This window comes from Tupaia chinensis, unplaced genomic scaffold (assembly GCF_000334495.1).
Source record: "Tupaia chinensis unplaced genomic scaffold, TupChi_1.0 Scaffold145519_1, whole genome shotgun sequence".
NCBI classification, from domain to species: Eukaryota; Metazoa; Chordata; class Mammalia; order Scandentia; family Tupaiidae; genus Tupaia; species Tupaia belangeri.
In genome coordinates, this window is record NW_006205376.1 from 3,651,974 (window position 1) to 3,671,611 (window position 19,638).

Consider the following 19,638-nt stretch of genomic DNA (forward strand, 5'->3'; position numbering starts at 1 on the left):
AGTTATCTCTGAGCCACATACTTTTATTTAGCAAACACTTACAATGTGCAAGCATTTTTCTAAATGCTTTACTAATATTGTCTCATTTAATTTTTACTTGATATTTTGTTTTAGTTGTTGCTTGAGAGAACAGGAAGAACATAGCTTAGAATATTTTGAATAGAGTCATCATACAATGTATATAATAATTATAAGTGTTTAAATATATGGAAACATACTAATTGTATTAGCCCTTTATAATAACTTTAGAACTATCACTATGGTGGGTAAAGTAAATGAATAATAAAACATGTTGTACTGACTACCAGTTTATTTCTAGGTACTCTAAATTAGAAAAATAACTAGTTATGCGTTACTTTAAGCCATTCTATATGAATGTAATTTACAAAAGAATTTTGGACTGAAAAAGAGTATATATCCCAATTTTGGTCCTATTTTTCAACTCTGTGATCTTGGACAAAGCTTGTGAATTGGACTTCACTATGAATATTACTTCTAGCATTTAAAATCTGTTATATAACAAATAACCCCTATTTTTTATCCTAGATTCAAATAGGTCATTCATTTCATGTTTATGAATATTCTTAACTCATCAGATACAAATTCATTTATTTTTATTTTTATTTTTTTGGCCACATGGTGCATGCTCTCACCAGAGACAGTGAGAGAGAAAGTGAGAAATCATCTCCCCACCCCCGAGGGGATGGCCATACCACAGTCTCTTCTCCTCCATTCTCCTCCTGGAATTCTGGGCATGCATGTACACATGTCCAGTGTGTTTTCAAGCTGCTGGTTCTGGGAATCGAACTGTGGTTGGGCATGTGGGAGCCCAGTGCCTTAATCACCCTCCCATCTGCTGGCCTCCAGATACAAAGTCTTCAAGAGAACATTCTCTTACCACTAATATATTTTCCTTGCCTTCCACAATAATCAAAACATTAGCAAAGTTAGTAAGTTTTTTAAATGCGTGAACAAAATCTAAAATTAATACATAGTTTAAAAGTTATGGGACCAGCAGATGGCATAATGGCTATGTCACTGGACTCCCATGTAGTTGACCGCGGTTCAAGTACCAGACCCGGTGGCTTAAACTCATGCCAGGCACATGTGCATGCATGCCCAAGATCCCAAGAGGAGAATGGAGGAGAAGGGATTGTGGGGTGGCCATCCCCCCTGGGGGGTGATTTCTTGCTTTCTGTCTCTCAGTCTTTATGGCGAGTGCACACGCCCTATAGTAATAACATCTCAAAAAAAAGTTATTACAGGGACCAGCAGTTAGCGTAATGGCTATGTCGCTGGACTCCCACGTAGTCGACCGCGGTTCGAGTCCCGGACCCGGTGGCTTAAACTCACGCCGGGCGCGTGTGCGTGCGTGCCCAAGATCCCGAGAGGAGAATGGAGGAGAAGGGATTGCGGCGTGGCCATCCCCCCTGGGGGGTGATTTCCTGCTTTCTATCTCTCTGTCTCTCTCTGTCTGTCTGGCGAGCGCACGCGCCCTATAGCAAAAACCTCTCCAAAAAAAAAAAAAGTTATTACAGTAAATTTCTTTCTATAAAAAAACAAGTTTCAAGTACAAAATTTTTTTCTATGATATGCAAATATCACAGTTTCCTAAGGGTTCAAAGATAAATATAATAAGGATTTATTTAGAAAGGAGCTCAATATGCACATGAAGAAACAAAATAAAAGGGAGAGGGAGTCTGAATGTTAGCTTTAAATGTGATTAGCTAGAAACAGGCATCAAGTTAGAGATAAGAGTCCTCCAGAATTCTGCCCCAAGACTCAATTGTTTCATATTAATCTTTCCATATCTCATTTGAATTATAAGTAGCATACATTGTAAAGAACTTTTTCTGTTCATCCAAAAGTTTTAATTAGAACAAAATAAATAGCCGAAAAATGAAAAGAACCAAAATGCCCATCAACTCTTTGATGGATAGACAATAAAAAGGAATGAAAAACATACTACAACATAGGTGAACCCTGAAAACATCATGCTAAGGGAAAGAAGCCAGACACAAAAGGCCAGGTATGGCATGAGTCTACTTTTATGCAATGTCCAGAATAGGCAAATTCATAGAAACAAACAAAAAAATTGACTTGTGACTGTCAAGGTAAGTGGGGAGCAATGGAAAGTGACAACTAATGAGTATAAGGTTTCTTTTAGGAGTAATGAAAATGTTTTAAAATTAGATTAGTGATGATCATTGCACAATGTTGAGACTTTACTACAGACTTAAATCGTATACTTTAAAAGCGTTAATTTTTTAGGTATGTGAATTACACATTAATTTTGTTAATTAGCAGAGGGAAAAAGAATTTGCTACTATCTAACTTCAGTAGAAATATACTAAATAAACAAAATAAAAAATGTCTGGGGGGGCAGGGAGAACCATCAGATAGCATAATGGTTACATCAATGGACTTCCATGTAGTTGACCAATTCAAGTCCCAGACCTGGTAGCTTAAAACTCATGCCAGGGGGGACCAGTAGTTAGCGTAATGGCTATGTCACTGGACTCCCACATAGTCGACTGTGGTTCACATCCCAGACCCAGTGGCTTAAAACTCACACTGGGCGTGTGTGCATGTGTGCACAAGATCCGGAGAGGAGAGTAGAGGAGAAGAGATTGCAGCATGGCCATCCCCCCTGGGGGGTGATTTCTCGCTTTCTGTCTCTCTGTCTCTCTCTGTCTGTCTGGCAAGCACACGTGCCCTATAGCAAAAAAATAAATTAAAAATTAAAAATTAAAAAATTTTAAAAAAATTCACGCCAGGTACATGTGAATGCATGTCCAAGATCCCAAGAGAAGAATGGACAAAAAGGGACTGTGTCATGATTCCCCCAGGGGGTGATTTCTCACTTTCTGTCTCTCTGTCTCTCCAGCAAGTGTATGTACCCTATAGCAAAATAAAATAAAATGCCCAGGGGGCCAGATGGTGGGGTAATGATTGAGGCAGCTGGATCCCACATGGCCGACTAAGCAGTTTGAGTCCCAGACTCAGCAACTTGGGAAAAAAAAAAAAAAATCTGGCACATGTGCATGCAAGCCCAAAATCTGTAGAGGAAAATGGAAGATAAGGGATTGCAACACTGCCATCACCTTTAGAAGGTACTTTCTCACTTTCTTTCTACCCTCTCCCCCATAAGCTCATGAACCTGCAGGGAGGAAAAAAAGCGAGCACAGGAGTTGAATGTGACACTTACTATCTTATTAAAATACCTAATACTAAGAAAAATAGAAATAAAAATAGCCATAAATGGGGAAATATCTGGTCACAGGATCTACTTGTTTATGACACTTCTCTCTCCTCTCTGTCTTCTTAAGTTTTCTATTTATCTCCCAAAGCAGATTTCCATTTTCTAAAGTTTTATGCTACATGCCCATATTTTTTCCAGGGAGAATTTAGAAACAGTTGAACAATAACAACAAAGAAAAATGGCTGAAACCTAACCAAAAATGATGAGAAAACAGGGATGAACTTTTAAGAAAATAAAAATCATAAACATAACTTAATTTTTAAAGGTTTTTGCCATAGGGCTCATGTGCTCACTAGAGAAACAAAGAGAAGGAAAGTGAGAAATCATTCCCCATAGGAGATGGCCATGCTGCAATTCCTTCTCTTCCATTCTCCTCTGAGATTTTGGGCATTCACGCATACATGCCCAGTGTGATTTCCAAGCTTCTAGATCCAGGACTCAAACTACAATCGGTCATATTGGAGTCCAGTGCCTTAACCACTGTGCCACCTACTGGCACCCATAAATACAATTTTTCAGTAAAAAAATTTCATAAAAATAGTTTATAATTTTAAAGAAATTGCCATCATTGCCCAATATTTTGGATGGAAGAAAAAAAAAATCAACTATAACCTATAGCCCTAATACAACTATCGTGAGCATGTTGGTATGTACTGTTCAGTTTTTCCCTCATTGTAATTAAACATTCATATATTAAATGCTGTTTTACACTTAATGTTAAGTCATAGACTTTTTCATATAACTATAGCTATAATTTCTAAATCCTAATTTTTAATGGATAAATAACAACCTATTGGGCATGGTAGCACCTGCCCTATGGCAAATAACAACCTATTAAATGGAATGGAGCATAATTTATTTAACCTTTTCCCCTATTGTCAAGTATTTGGATGTTGTTAGTTTTTTCCACAATTACGAATAACCCTACAATGAAGATCTAACACAGTAAAATTATTCCTGCCTTGGATTATCTTCTTAGTCTGAATACACGAAAGTAGAATTCTTGAGCCAAAGGATATGAAAATTTTTATAATTCTCACAAAAGGTTTTTCTACTGAGTACTAGTTATTATTCCAGGACCATTTGTAATAATCTCTAGTGAAGAAGCTTGTCTTTGGAGCCATCCTGAAATCGCTACCTTACATAATAGTGTAAGTAGCACCTTTGTTGCCCTACAGATAAACAGTCGTTCTTTGCCATTTACTTCTATCTCATCATCTAGGAAATAAACTCCAAATAAAATGTATATTACTACATAGGGCATAATGTTTTTCATAAGCTTCTATACTGAATTACTATAAACCACATACTATAATAAATGTCATCTACAAAATTAATGCTTATTGTCCTTAACCTGAGTTGAATAGTCACAATTAGTTTTCTCCCATTTATTAAACAACCGTGTCCAATGTATGGTATTATTATATAACTGAGAGTTAGAGTCTACTCACATCTCTTTTACGTTGATCCTTTTTCAACTGAGCAATCTCTCTGTTTCTTCTAGACTCTGTCAATCTGGCTTTCTCTTGTTCTTCTTTCATTTGTTTCATTAGGCGAACCTAAAGTTAGATATATATATATATATATAAATTATTCATTAAATAAACCATATGTACCGAAGTAAGTCCTTAGACTTCTGAATATGTATAGAGTGGACATACATAGAATCTTACAGCATGTTTAAACAGTCATTCTTATTTTTGTAGGATTCATACATTTCTATTTCTAATACATTCCTATCAAATTGCTTAGTGTTCTATGCTTTTTATATTCAATGTTCAGTTGTCCTATAACTTAAATAAAATTCTGATACTTAACTTATCAGTAGCAGTGTGACTTCAAACAAGTTACTGCACCCCTCTAAGCTCTGGTTTTCTCACCCATAAGGTGGATTTACTATTTCCACAGCACTGACTACTGTGAGAATTCAATGAGTTAATACCTACCTGTAAAGCACTTACCACAGGGCCTAGCATGCAGTAAGCACCTAATAATTTATAGCTACTGCTGCTACTAACAGCAACTATATGACACAGTTCTCTTATCACTTTCTACATCATTTTCATGTTTGTTATTTTAAGGAAACTACATTGAGTTTCATACCAGATGTTAAAAGAAATCAATCTCACAACAAAAACAAAAAATAATGAATCAGAATTCATACTTACTGATGAGGGGGAGAGAATTTTTACTTTCTATGAAGGGAATAATAAATACCAAACTAAAGATAGTTGTTGTCTCTTCAAGAATGAGAAATAGATCAGGAAGGGATACACAGGAGGCTTAGAATGTAACTGTAATGTTCAATATGTTAAACTACATAGTGGATACATTGTGGGTTTTTTTATGCTTTTTTACATGTTTGCAACATTTTATACTATCGTTAACCTGTGCAAGAGTTTTAAGAGGAGAAATGTTCATCAAAGTCCAGAAAAATCTGTTGGCCATATGATTTTCAGCTATTCTGAAAAAGGGCTTAGAAGAGCGATGACTATTGGAAGCAATTCCTAATTGCCAAACGGAAGGGCATCATTTGTGAAACTGGGTTACCTTTTACCAGATATGGAAAAAAACACAATAACTTTTCTTGGCCTAAATGACAAAAATATCTCTAACATCAAACTCTAATGGAAAATATAATTGATACCTTTGTTTTTTTCATTTCCATCACATCCTGCTGCAATTTCTTCAACTGCTTTTCATATTGAGACTGATTTTTAAGCAATCTTGCATGCTCTTTTTGAGCTGTCTGAAGTCTCTGCAGTTCTTTATTCATGGCCTGGAGCTTCTTTTCATATTCGGACCTAACTTTTTTTGCCTTTTCTTCTGAGTAAGATTCCACAGAGCCTGAACGATAAAAGGATATTTGTATCTGTTTTCATGAGACACACGTTTCTCTTTCACAGATTTACAACTCATGGCCTAAAGAAGAGCGAGCTCCCAAACACATCCAAACTTCAAGAGGCCAGGATGCCATTCACTCACTCTCTTTTATTATCTACTCTGAACCAGATTAAGGATTATTGAAGTTTTATTCATTTAAAAATGTTCCCAGCAGAAATCAACACATTAGAACAATTAACCACTACTTTTGATCAAATAAATAGCCTAGATAGATATCAGTATGAATAAATAATAAAGAACAATATTTAACATATGAGACAAATTTAACATTTAATGTAGTCAGAAAATCCTGATAGGCCATATATTGGGTTGTCAGGAAAATCATGACTCACTTCTCAAAACCTAAGTTTTAAATCAAAGCACAGACTTGATTTGCCACACACCCACACAAAATTAATGTCATTTCTTATCATTTTTTTCCCTAAAGGAAAGAAAGATAAAAACCCATTTTGATGATTCTAACTTTCATTTGACTTAAATACAATGCTAACCTAGGTTTTGAAGCACCTGGTCCCTTTCAAGCTGAGTGTCCCGGATTTTATGCTGCAGCATCATCAACTTCTCTTCATACTGCTTTTTCAGTGTCTGTAGTCTTTTCTGGCTGTTTTCTAGTTCATCAATCAGCTTTTGCTTAATTGCAATTTCACAAGTAATATTTGCTAAGTCTGCTTGATAATTGGCTATATACAAAAGAAAAAATAAAATACTGAGAATAGGCCAAAATATCATTATTCAAGCATTCAAACCAGAACATTACAACCATCATCTATTCATTCATGAAGGTGTTCAATTGTCAGCTATTAAGAACATTTCCTGGATAAACCAGAACCAAAAGGTGAACAAGATAATGATTGTTCACATAGGTCAGGGGTGACAAATACTATTTGTACTAAATAAGAACAGAAATTACACAGTGACTACATCCAATAAGGGAAAAAAACTCTTCATGTGCTTAGTACATGAGTCTTAAAAGGCTTATTATGAAGGTCAGTTGTCATAGAAGCTCTCACCCTTAAGGATGAAATGGAGAATTTTCAAAGTTTTCTGTCATCGCTTAAGCACATTTAGAAAATGAATTTCTGGGAACCAGAAGATGGCATAATGTTTACGTTGCTGGATTCCCACATAGTCAACTGTGGTTCGAGTCCTGGACCCAACAGCTTAAAACATGCCAACCTCATGTGCATGCATGCCCAAGATCCCAAAAATGGAAGAGAAGGAATTGTGGCATAGCCACCCCCCCTTGCTTTCTGTCTCTGTCTCTCTATGTCTCTCCAGTGAGTGCATGCACCCTATAGCAAAAATATCTCTAAAATTAAAAAAAAAAAAAAGAAAGGAAAGGAATTTCTGTACTTATACTAAAGGGCAAGTACCTTTTTCATCTGATTCAGAATCTGATTCATCAGAACTTTCACCCCCTTCAATATCATCTTCTTCCTCCTCTTCCTCCTCTTCCTCATCCTCATGATCACTCACTTCTTGATTCTCTTCCTAAAATGTAATTGTGATTATTAATAGCATGAAATTGGCCAAGGAAACTGATTACCTCATTAAGAGACAGTGCTAGAGTACAAGGTTCAGAAGAATAAAAATTTCACTCTTTTTTGTATTATTACTACATATCATTTCAATCACTGCAGATCATTTCAGCACACAAAATGAATTTTACCAGTATGAATATACTGTATATTAGTCCAGTTAAAGATAGTAACATTTTTCAGCACTTCAAAAATTATTCCAAGATTTTAGGTTATTATACATAATGCTTTTTACAATGCATAAGACTGAGAGTTGACAATATTTTATATCATGTATTTCTGAAGAAAAGTCCTCAGGAAACAGTTGAAATCAGAGGCAAGATAATCATTTCCTTGTTCTACAGTTCTCGGCAACCAAAAACAACCTAACCTGGTGGCTGAAATTTACAAGTTTATTCGTTCATACTCACCATTTCTAACTCATTGTTTTCTCTCTCTGAAACACCCTTTTCTTCTTTCTTCTCCTGGTCAGTGTCTGTATTATCCTCCTTACCAGCCACGCTGAAACATGGAACATGAGGGTATGGTATCAAAGTAGAGAGGAAAACTGTTCACTCTATTTTTCCCTCCGATTTTTAAAAACCATCACAAATGTGTGAACACTAACTGCAAGAGGTGGTCACTTAACTGAACAAAGCTATACTGTCTCATGCTCCACAGAAAAACAGAAATCACCATTTAACCAGTAGAATAATGATGTATGTCATTAGAGTAAAGCTTATTTTCTAGAAACACTGAGGGACAGATTTTACCCTGAAGTATGAGATCTGAGGAGATAGCTGAAAACTACTCACAGTAACCACCAATTAACTAGAGTATAAGGCAATTTAAAGTCAAAGGAAATTAAAACATCTTTGTTTTCTCATATAAATATAAGGCATAAAAAACTGAATTTTTAATTGGTATCCTAATAAATTTAAGAATACATTTAAAGACCTAAAATAAATCTGTTCACAGTAAGTTTGTCTGCACTGGGCATATCCACGTGTTCAGGTCTCTTTCTTCTGGTAACACAGGCTCTCTTAAGGTTATCCCTAGAGCTCAGGGCTGTTTCTCATGTTCCCACAGCAGTCTTCTATACCAAACTGTCAAGTTTAGGCTGCCTTTTTTGTGAATAGAAATTCTAGGATTGACCACAAAGGTTCTCCATATAATTGGAAGTTCTCCTTTCTAGGTATTAATAGAACCTATAGCCATAACTGCACACGGCTGTCAGGTACCAGTTATAGCTAAATTGATGCAGCCCTGGTGGCCCAAAGGAGAAGATGACAGAAAGCTGTTTTTGCACACTGAAATCATTCTGATCTTTTTGGGTTTAGCAACTAAGCTCAGCTATGCAACAAAGTTACACTCTGCTCACTAAACTGATAATAATGTTAATAAAGTGAATTCTCAATCTGTATGTGAAAGATTTCTTTGGGTGCTACAGTGATATTTTTAAATCCTTAAGGATGAAAAGAATACTTGACAACGGCAATATTTCCAAATGAAATTCCCTCTGAAAGAGCCTAAAAACTTTCTTAGAATAGCTTAATAACAGCCATCATTTCTCTTACTTTGCTGTATAATAATTGCCTTGATACATGGATTTATCTTTAGCTTCTAGACTAAAAATTTAATCTTGTTTAGGCCCTGTTATTCTTATTTAACTTTAATATTTATTTCTAGGTTTCTATTCTCACAAATATTTTTGTACTCAGAACAAGATTAATATATTTTTGCTTTGTAAGTTTATAGTTGTTTATAGTTTGCAATTTATGTTATTATTTATTTAATATGTGTGCTCGCCACTAGATTGTAAGCCTTTTAAAGGCAGAGATCATATCGGATTGGTTCAGAATTACATCTCCAGGGCCTGGCACATAATAAATGTGCAGTGGCGTGTTGAATAAACCAATCTCTGTGAGTGAGCACCTGCTCGTTGGAGTGGAATGGTAAAGCTTGAAAGATACATGAGAGACAGCATGTCTCTGGAGTGAGAAGACAGTAGCAGTAGAAGCACCAGTGAAACAGTCATAAGTGGGAAGGAATCAGGTAAATTTTAACAAGGATCCATGAATATTACCAAATCATTTCATTAGAAAAAAGTAAACTTGAAGAAAACTAGGAACCATCTAGGTAACCTTTAAGACAAATAGTTTTATGTGATACATGGAATGCCTTCTCTAGGTTGCTATAATTCATCGGGACTGCTGATTTTCAATTATCACACAATTTGAACTGACAAACTAGAAAGAAATTCCCATTAACCCAATCATCACATTAGAAGGTCAGCACAAAATACTCAGAGTGCTCTATTTGAGGTTTATACCCAAGGTTTAGGTTAGAAAAGGAGAATGGGTTGAGAAGTCATCTCCCATCGGCTCTCCCTATCTCCTCCCCTACACAGTCTTCCTTTCTCACCTGAAACTGTTGTACACAATTTTCATTATTGTCAGTTCCTTCAATACTTCAAGTTCCAACTAAATACTCTTTTACTCAGGTTTAAGGCCATACGATTAACTTATTCTGAACACTTAATTCAGCACATTCGCCTATTCTCCCAGGTCACTGACATCCAACTTAACAAGGGTTATCTTTAAATGAGCTCTTACAATTAACTTATGATGCAAAAAAATCAGCAGTCATGGCCTCACAAGATGAATTTGCCTTTACAAACCACTTTTAAAGCTTAAGCTCTTAAAATACAAGTTGATTCTTACAAATATTATGCCTCAACTGTTCAAGTTTTCCTTGATAAACTGAGGCAAACAGATTTAAAATAACCAAGCAGTGAGGAAGATATTAAACTTGCACTTTATACTGAATCAGAATCTTGGGCGCTGGAAGGAACATTGGCCATTCATCCCTTCCTCTGACAAACAAAAAAGAAACTGTGGCCTAGGAAAGTTAATACACTCAAGAGAACTAAAACAGGGTGTCCTAACTTCCAAACCAGTCTTGGGAATCTTATACTTGAAGTTTGGTGCACAGATAGGAAGCATCTGCGTCCCAGGAACTTGTGAGAGATGCAGATGGGCTGCACCTCAATCCCATTAAATCAGAATCTTCATTTTCGCAAAATTCACAGGAGGTCTGTAAGCAAATTTATGATTGAGAAGCACTGTCCTGCAACACCAAACTGTTCAGCTTTAGCCAATGTCTGGGAATGTTGGAACCAAACTCTACTCACTAAGTACATTTAAAGGACTTTAATATTTTAAGATGTTAAGATGCTTCCATATTCAACTTAAATGATGAATCTTATTTTGCATTTTAAAATAGAGAAATTTCACAATTGAAATGCCTTAACTTAGCTCCAATGATATACTATCCTAAATGTATATTGATTAGGTCAGTTCTAGTGTTACCTACAATGAGAATTATATTCTAATTATAGAGTACTTTAAAGAAATTAAACACTTATAGAACATAAGTACAGAAACGTTTGAGAATTCCATAATAATAGCGTTGCATTTTTGCATTAAAAAAATAGAAAAATATGTCAAGACTTTACAGATGACCTAACATATAAAATATAATTATAGACTGTAAATTATAAAATAATTAAACCAAATAAGATTTTTCAGCTTAAAGATATTTAAAGTAAGATATTCATTTAATCGCATAGAAAGTTCTCAAGTTCTCATTTCAAATAAGAAATGAATTTCTACAACAGTGCTTCCACGATATTAAAATATTATTTAGAAGCCAGTTTCTATTCTTATTATTTCTGACTATATAATCTGAAGACTTAATTAGAAAAACCTATAAAGAAAATTTCTGAGCAGAAGTAAAATATCATTTGACCTTTATTTGAATAATCATAATTATAAACTGCTAAATTTTAGTATACAGAGTTCAAGATTATACTTCTAAATTTTGTTCACTTCAATTGAAGAGACTATACTTATTTTGATGCTCACTTCAAATACATTTTAAAGGCAAAAATTCTTTTTTAATTCAACCTTCAGAATGCCTCATTAATTTTATCTGTATTTAAGCCACAGTTTCCTTTTGTTTGCTGCTATTTTAGTGTTGTTTTCCAACAATGATTACACGAAAAAGAAGAGAGGAAAGAGAGGCCCACCCATGACTTAGCCTGTACCAAACAAAAATGTCAGTTCTCACCCAATTAATAATTCCCACTTTGATCATAAGGTTTTCAAAGTTATTAAATTACTGGTATTTTTTTTTCCAATTTTTTGTTTAATTTATCAGAGGGTGAGTGTGCTCATCAGAGATAGACAGTGACAGAGGAAGAGGGAGAAGGAAAAAGTACCCACAATGGGGCATGATCACAATGTAGTCCCTTCTCCATTTCTCTATCCTGTCAGGATTTGGGGCACATGAACATGCATATACAACCAATGTGTAAGCCATGTGAGAAGGGATCCAAATTGCACAATTTGTCATGTGGTATCTGTCTTTCTTAACCACTAGGCAATGGAGCTGTCCCAATTATTGATTTTGTTAAAAAAAATCAAAGGATGGCTTTTTTTGGTCTTTTTTTTTTCCTTAAAAAAGTTAATTTATCATTATAATTGTGACAGTTTATTCTGAAATCACATAAAATTAAATTGCTTGATTTCAAATTCAGGCAACTAGAAAAATTTTTTGGTGTTTTGTTATTTTTATAAAACCATCATTACTTTTGGGAGTACCCAGCTAATCTAATCTGAAGCAATCTATAATTCTACAACACATTTCCTTGTGAATGGCAACTAAATATTTACATGACATTTTAATAAAAAACCTGGGAAATATTCCAACCTTCTTTCTTCTCGATTGCTTTCCTCAAGTTTCTGTAGCCTTCAAAATCACGAGGCACAGTATTGGAAGGCCAAGCCAATGAAGGACAAACCAGACAGTAAAAAGCGAAAGTGATAAGAAGGTAAAAATGATACATGAGCTTGAAGACTTTAAAATAAATTTTAAAAGATATCATCAAAGGACAATACACAGTAAAAAGGCAATACATTTTGTATGAATAAAAAGTAAGTAGAAAATCAAGTAGTATTACATCTAAGAAGAATACATAGACTATCAGTTGAAATTATTTAGCATTAAAATGTATAGTCTCAATTTATGTAAGTTTAAAAGTGATAAAAATATTTGGATGCCATTGCTTTTTTTTAATCCAAAATAAACCAGTTTTCTCAGCTTTCCCCAAAAGAGCCAACTTTCAGTGATATCCATCTCCTAATCCTTTACAGAAAAACTTTTTTTTTTTTGAGAGAGAGAGAGTGTGCTTGCCACAGAGACAGAGAGATAGAAAGCGAGAAATCACCTCCCAGGGGGGATGACCACACCGCAACCCCATCTTCTCCATTCTCCTCTTGGGATTTTGGGCATACACACACTCATACATGCCAGGCATGAGTTTTAAGCTGCCAGGACCAGGACTCAAACCACGGTTACATGGGAGTCCAGCAATGTAACCATTATGCCATATGCTAGTCCCTACAGAAGACCTTTTTATGGCATCATTAAAAGTACTTCACAAAGTAATGCCTTTATACCATAATATGAAAATACTAATACTACATACAAGGATACTACTTTGTAAAACTCATTTTCTATTTTAATATCCTACATGTGATCATTAGATCTAAAAACAAGTAAACTCTACTTTAAAATTATATATGAAATGGTATTACAGGCAAATGAGTATGATTGTTATGATATCAGTAAAAAACTAGACTTTTATTAGTTTGAAAATAAAATCTCATAATATTGAGATTAAAAACTTTACTGTACTAATTATTATAAATTACCAAAAGGTCAAACCTAAGGCAAAAGAGGGAATATAAAGGGAAATATGGTACTTTCCATCAGTAAGATATTTTTAATCAGAAGAGCATAAGAAATAAAAAAAAATTGTAGTTAAAGGCTTTTAATTAGAACAAAGAATATTCAACTTAGAGATTTTTACTAAATGGAATGTACTATATACCAGTATTGGTCATATAGACAAAAAGATAGATGTGCTAGGCTCTGATTAAGCAGACAGCAATGTGGATACAGCACAATTCTGCCCAGAATTTCAAAACATTTTCTGAAATCAGCATTATTTTAAAATGAAGACATTGGGCTTGAGAAATAAATTATTTCGTCAAGCCAGTTCTCATTTTAATTTTATGTGTGCTTGTATGTGATGTTTATTTGGTGATCTGTGTTTTTTATAATCACCTGATATATCACTATTACAAAATGAGGCTAGCAATCTTTCTGAGAAAAGAAGTCTAGGGTGATAGTCAATAGGGATCAAGTGGTCCAGTATTCTGACTCAAAAAAGGAAAGTAAAAGCATCACTTAAGATATCTATGTATTTCTAGAGTTTCAACCCAACACCACTAAATAGAAATACAGTGCAGTCTGATGAATAAGTGACTTTTTAATATCGCAAGTCATTTAAAGCTAGATATCCAAAATATGGGACTTATAAATACTGAATTTTCTTTATATACATTTAAAAATGAAAAAAATAGTATGTCTAATCTAGGCTTCTATTGATAATAGATACAACGGCTAAAAGGATAGAGTTTCCTGGTAAACAGCCCAAATTTTTCTGTTTTCTTTTTTTTTAAAATATGCTATAGGGTACATGTGCTCACCACAAAGAGGAGAGAGAGAGAAAGTGAGAGAGCACCCTCAGGGCCTGGCCATGCCACAATCCCTTCTCAGTCTTCTCTCAAGATTCTGGGCACACACACACACACATATATATATATGCCCTGCATGTCTTTCAAGTCACCAAGTCTAGGACTTGAACTGTGTGATTGGCTATGTGGAATCCAGTTGCCCAAACATCACCACCAACTAGCCCTCTATTTTCAACATAAACAATTTTTGCTTACCATAAATAAGTGAGTTATATTAAAGTATATGACTGACAAAAGCTAGTATTAGGTTGTCAGAAAGGTCACGATGCATTTTTGCATGGAAAAACATAGAAAAATATGACATGACTTTTCCAATGACCTAATAGATAAACTTTACATGCTTTCCTAATTGCATCTTTATAAAACTCTGCAATCAATAGTTCAAAGAGATAGGGGAAGTGTGGGAAAATAAACTAATAATCTGACACCTAGCCATAGTTTAAGAATTCTATTTTTACTTCATTTAATTTTGTTACAGTACTTCTATAGAAAGAAAAAGAGGGGGAGAAATCTTTCCAATCATTCTAACATTTGTGTAACTAAAAAGATGGACAATATAGTCTATTTAATTATTCAGCAGCAGGAAACCTAGTTAATAGGATATGGATGACCATTGATACTTTCAAGCCACCAGCATCCTGGAGTTTTCTTACTAGTTACACTTTTAGGTTATTTTACAGCTCAAGAGAAAAGAGCAAACTTTAAAACCCTTGCAATTAGCCATTGATTGTAGCTCTGGTAAGAGGATGAAACTTTCATGTAAAATAGGATATTTCTGGTATATCCCTTGAACACAAATGCACCTTCTGACAAATATGACCCAGTAGTCAGTTTTCCTACCAATTTTGACATTATCAGAGCTCTTTCAGCTACTAAAATCTAAACTCAACAACACACATCAAAGTTAATTCAAAGACATGGAACTTCAGAGGAATCTGTGAATCCAGTAGTAAGGAATGGAAGTAGCTAGGAGAACTAGGATGGTGTAAGAGAGCTGAACCCAAAGGCCAAGTCTCATATAGGTTCTAGGATGTCCCAGCCATAAAAGAGTAAAAGAAAAAATAATAATCTTCCCTAATTGTCTTGAATTTTTTATTAGATTATGTCATCTGAAATTTTACTATTTTGATTAACATATCTTCTTTCAAAATTACAAACATCTCCAGAAAAAAGCTTATTGGTTATTAGTCATTTCCACTGGTGTAAATGCCTTTGCTCCTGAGATTGAATTCAAGATGAGAGAAGTAGAAGTTTTTAAATTGGGAGAACTTTAGGGCAGTGTGGAATTATTGGACTGTATAGAGAAGAAAAGGAAGGAATGAAGGAAGCATGGGGACACAGAAAGTCAGTAAGAAAAAGGTTCACCTACACCTGTAAAAGAGAAAGATTTCTTTCCTTGTTTTTGCCTTTTCCTACTCCCTGTTAAGTTGCTCTGAGCACACTACAAAATGGGCAAAAATCATTTCACAAAAGTGAACTGAACATCATGTATTTATAATACTTTCTAGAAAAAAGTGAGTTCCCTCTTCCAACAATTTTTCATTTGTATACATAAGTTGAGGCAGAACCTAAATCTTGCAATGCTCTCTCTGACCTGTAACAAAGGTAAAGAAGAGGCATATAAAGTAATTTAACTAAAACGAATACATCCAAATAGGAGCTATCGCCACCAAGACATTCCTGTAGAAGATTAAACACTAACTTCAGTTAAGCTGCTGTCATTTTAAACACTTCTGAAACGCTTGGCTTATTGTTTCTTGTTTAAATCTGTAGCAAATCCTTTGACAAAAATGAGAGTATATCCATATTTTTATAAGGTGAATTTATATTTCATACAGCTAAAAGTTACTAGACCCTAAGTGTAAAGAACAAAATGTTCTACAAACTGAGTAAAATAGTATTAGTTTTTCATTTTTTAATCTAAAACATTTGACTATAGAGTGGTAAGATAAATTCTATTTTATAAATTTTTTTATGTAGTAAGATAAATTCATAAACTTACTCTAAGGGTTTTTATAGTTATCGAGTTCTATAGCACACAAAAAAAATTTTCTTTTTTTTTTTTCTTTTTTTTCTGCCATAGGGTGCGTGCGCTCGTCAGAAAGACAGAGACAGAGAGACAGAAAGTGAGAAATCACCCCCCAGGGGGGATGGCCACACTGCAATCCCTTCTCCTCCATTCTCCTCTCGGGATCTTGGGCACACATACACACACGCCCGGTGTGAGTTTAAGTCAACTGCAGTTGACTACGTGGGAGTCCAGTGACATAGCCATTACACTAACTGCTGGTCCCAGAAAAATTTTTTAAGGTTCCCAAATTATATAGTGTCAGTTTTACAAAAATACACTATAATGTGTGTAAAAATGATTTATGAAGTATTGTTTATAAAGCATTCTATAGGACTATTAAGCTTTAGTAAATATTAATTTTTCTCAGTTTAAACTTTCAGTTATCTGGTTTGTTCTTTTTTTACACAAATATTTTTATCTACAATTTTATAGGTTTTTGTTGAGAAATAACTCAATTATAAATCTAAATTTCTATATTTAAATGTAGTTATTTGGTGAGTTCCCATTATATTTGCTATTATTTTTATCATAATAGTTACATCTACCATAATCTCTGAATTTGTCACAATTTTTTAGTTTGAAATAATTACTGGCTTATTTAAATTTTACATACCTGACAATGGATAGGAGTATTATTATTAAGTAACAAGGAAAGGAAAAATCTTAATAGGATGTGTTTTCATTAGTACTATTTGTCAAAAGTGCTTAATATCATGCATTATTATATAAATAACCTGAATCAGAGGTATTAATTTGGGGTACCTATCGCCACTATAAAAATGTTAAAAATAGCTTTTATATTGGGATCTATAATTTTCATTATTCATTCTCAACAGGTGATTAAGGCAAAAGAAAGAGCAGAATCAACTCATAACCTTGAAAAATATACCCTTGCTTATTATTCATGAACAGGATCCACCTAGACTTTTAAAAACAAGACATCTCATTGGACATTTTGACCAGCTATGGAACTGGATTTTACAAGCATGAATAAGTCATGTGCAAAAGTCTCATGTTCAGTCAAGCAGTGTACTGGGTAACACTACTTTTGATGATACTATGATCATTATTTTTGTTTTAATTGCCTTCCATATTGGTAGGGTTAATCATTATACATTTCTTAAAGCTGTCATAATCAGTCATCCATGAAAAACATCTACTAGGACATTAGTATCTCAAGAATTCAGTTTCAGTTGCAATGCCTCCTAACCGTGTGTAACTCCTTGTTTAAATTACTTTAATTGTTCTTTTGTTTAACTCAAGTAACATAAAACACAGTTAATTTGAAAAGTTTAATCTTCTACTAACTTTGATCAACTATTTAAGAAGAAAATGCCTGGTTGCCTAAATAAATTTCTAAATAAACTGTGCAAAGCAGCAAGTACACTAAATGTCAACAATAACCATACAATGTGCTTTGCCTGTTAGAAATCACGTAATGAATGAGATGGCTTAGTCTCCTTTTGAATATCTAGCCAAAAATGCTTAATTTGCCTGACATGTTCAAAATATATTCTCATTAGCTAATTTGACTGCACCATAGAATCAGTGTATAAACATGTACAGAATTTATGAGTATTTAACCACTCACACATTGTAAGTGGTCAAATATTTTCTTTTTTTTATTGCACCCAGTTGATTTCAGAGGGAGGTATCATCAGGATGCAAGGGAGAAAAAGATTAGAACAGTGGTGAAAAGATGAGTAACTCCTTGTTGAAAGATTCAGGAAGCCTGAAATAGCATGAATAACTTTCACATAATCAAATTAGAAGCCCTAAAGAAAATATTTGAGAGACCAAATGACATTAAATGACATTCTGATGGATTAGTTTAGCCTTTAGTTAAACTAATCTATATGAGAATTAGAATATCCATGAGACTACTAAATTGCATTAGAAAATGGGGAAAAAAATGAAAACACTCGAGTTGTAATGGTACAGCAAGCTTTGCAGAAAAGCAAGATGAATGGAATGCAAAAGCAGCTATTTGAAGAAATTAAAAAAAAATTCTAATAGTAATCTTACCTTTACATAGCCTAAATAAAACTCATTACCATACTGTTATAATCATACTTATTTTTCTTACATACAAGTAGAAAAATCATTAAAAGGTATACAGTTGTAACTGTCAGCTAATTTAAATAATCTATTTTATGTACTAATAGACTTATAATACTACATATACTCACTGTAATCACAAATTAATATACTCTGAGAGGAAAAATAGGGATTTATATAGCAATGATCTTAAAATGCTACCTTTTTTTCTTCTTCTTTTCTTTCCTTTTCAGCTTCTCTAGATCTTTCTTAGCTAGATCTATAATTTCAATAGTTTCTTTATCCGAGGACAGGATAGTAGGAGAGAAAGCTGAGGATCCACTGAAATATGGTGATCTTGCTGTAGCTCTTGTCAAGTTTTTCCGAAGGTTCTCATTCACTGCTTCACTTTCTAATAATTTTGCCCTAATGAATAAAAATACATTTAGATGAAAGACTTTTTAATTGGTAATAATATGGTAAAAGATACATAAACAAAACTGACCATCCTGACCGTTTCTAACTGTACAGTTCTGCAGCTCTAAGCACATTTACACTGTTGTGCCACCTTTGCTGGTCACCATCCATCTCCTGAAATTATTTATCTTTCCATAATGAAACCCTGTTTAATGTACCCATTAAACACGTTTTACCTTCTTACCCCCTCTACCCCAGCCCCCGGCAACCACCATGTTACTTTCTGTTTTTATGAATTCAGCTGCTCTAGAAATAAAAGAACATCTTAAATGAGTTGCTCTGCGAGCTAAAAGTTTTCTGAAATGTATTTCAACATTGTTAATAAGGTAGGAGATTTTTTTTTATTTTATTATCATCATAATCTTCTTTCTATTACACTAGATTACATATAACTTTACATTGACTTCCACTGCTTTTTCAAAAGGGAATGCCATGCATGTCAGTCAATACAGAGATATCAATCTCCCCGCTTTATCATTCAATATCTTTTCCATGCTTTTCCCAATAATTATTATTATAATTTTTTTAAACAGTCAATCACTATTTCTCATTTTGCTTATTAAAAAGACTTTACCCATCATGAAATACTTTCCAGACCGGTTCAGTTGAGAATACTATACATGTCATCATCAACAGGTAATAAACCATATCTATTTCTCATTAACATCCTGCCTCTCTATTGTTCACTGCTGTCTTTATCCTCTT

General features: G+C 34.1%; 1 protein-coding gene across 1 annotated transcript in view; it reads right to left on the reverse strand.

Moving 5' to 3' along the window:
- KIF21A (kinesin family member 21A) overlaps positions 1–19,638 on the reverse strand; it is a 161,056-nt gene that overhangs the window by 42,102 nt on the left and 99,316 nt on the right. Inside the window, exons 12-17 of the mRNA XM_027768117.1 lie at positions 18,679–18,882; positions 8,115–8,205; positions 7,540–7,657; positions 6,658–6,846; positions 5,910–6,109; positions 4,714–4,821 (exon numbers count right to left, since the gene is read on the reverse strand). Coding sequence (XP_027623918.1) covers positions 4,714–4,821; positions 5,910–6,109; positions 6,658–6,846; positions 7,540–7,657; positions 8,115–8,205; positions 18,679–18,882 — 910 coding nt within the window. The remainder of the gene's footprint in view (positions 1–4,713; positions 4,822–5,909; positions 6,110–6,657; positions 6,847–7,539; positions 7,658–8,114; positions 8,206–18,678; positions 18,883–19,638) is intronic.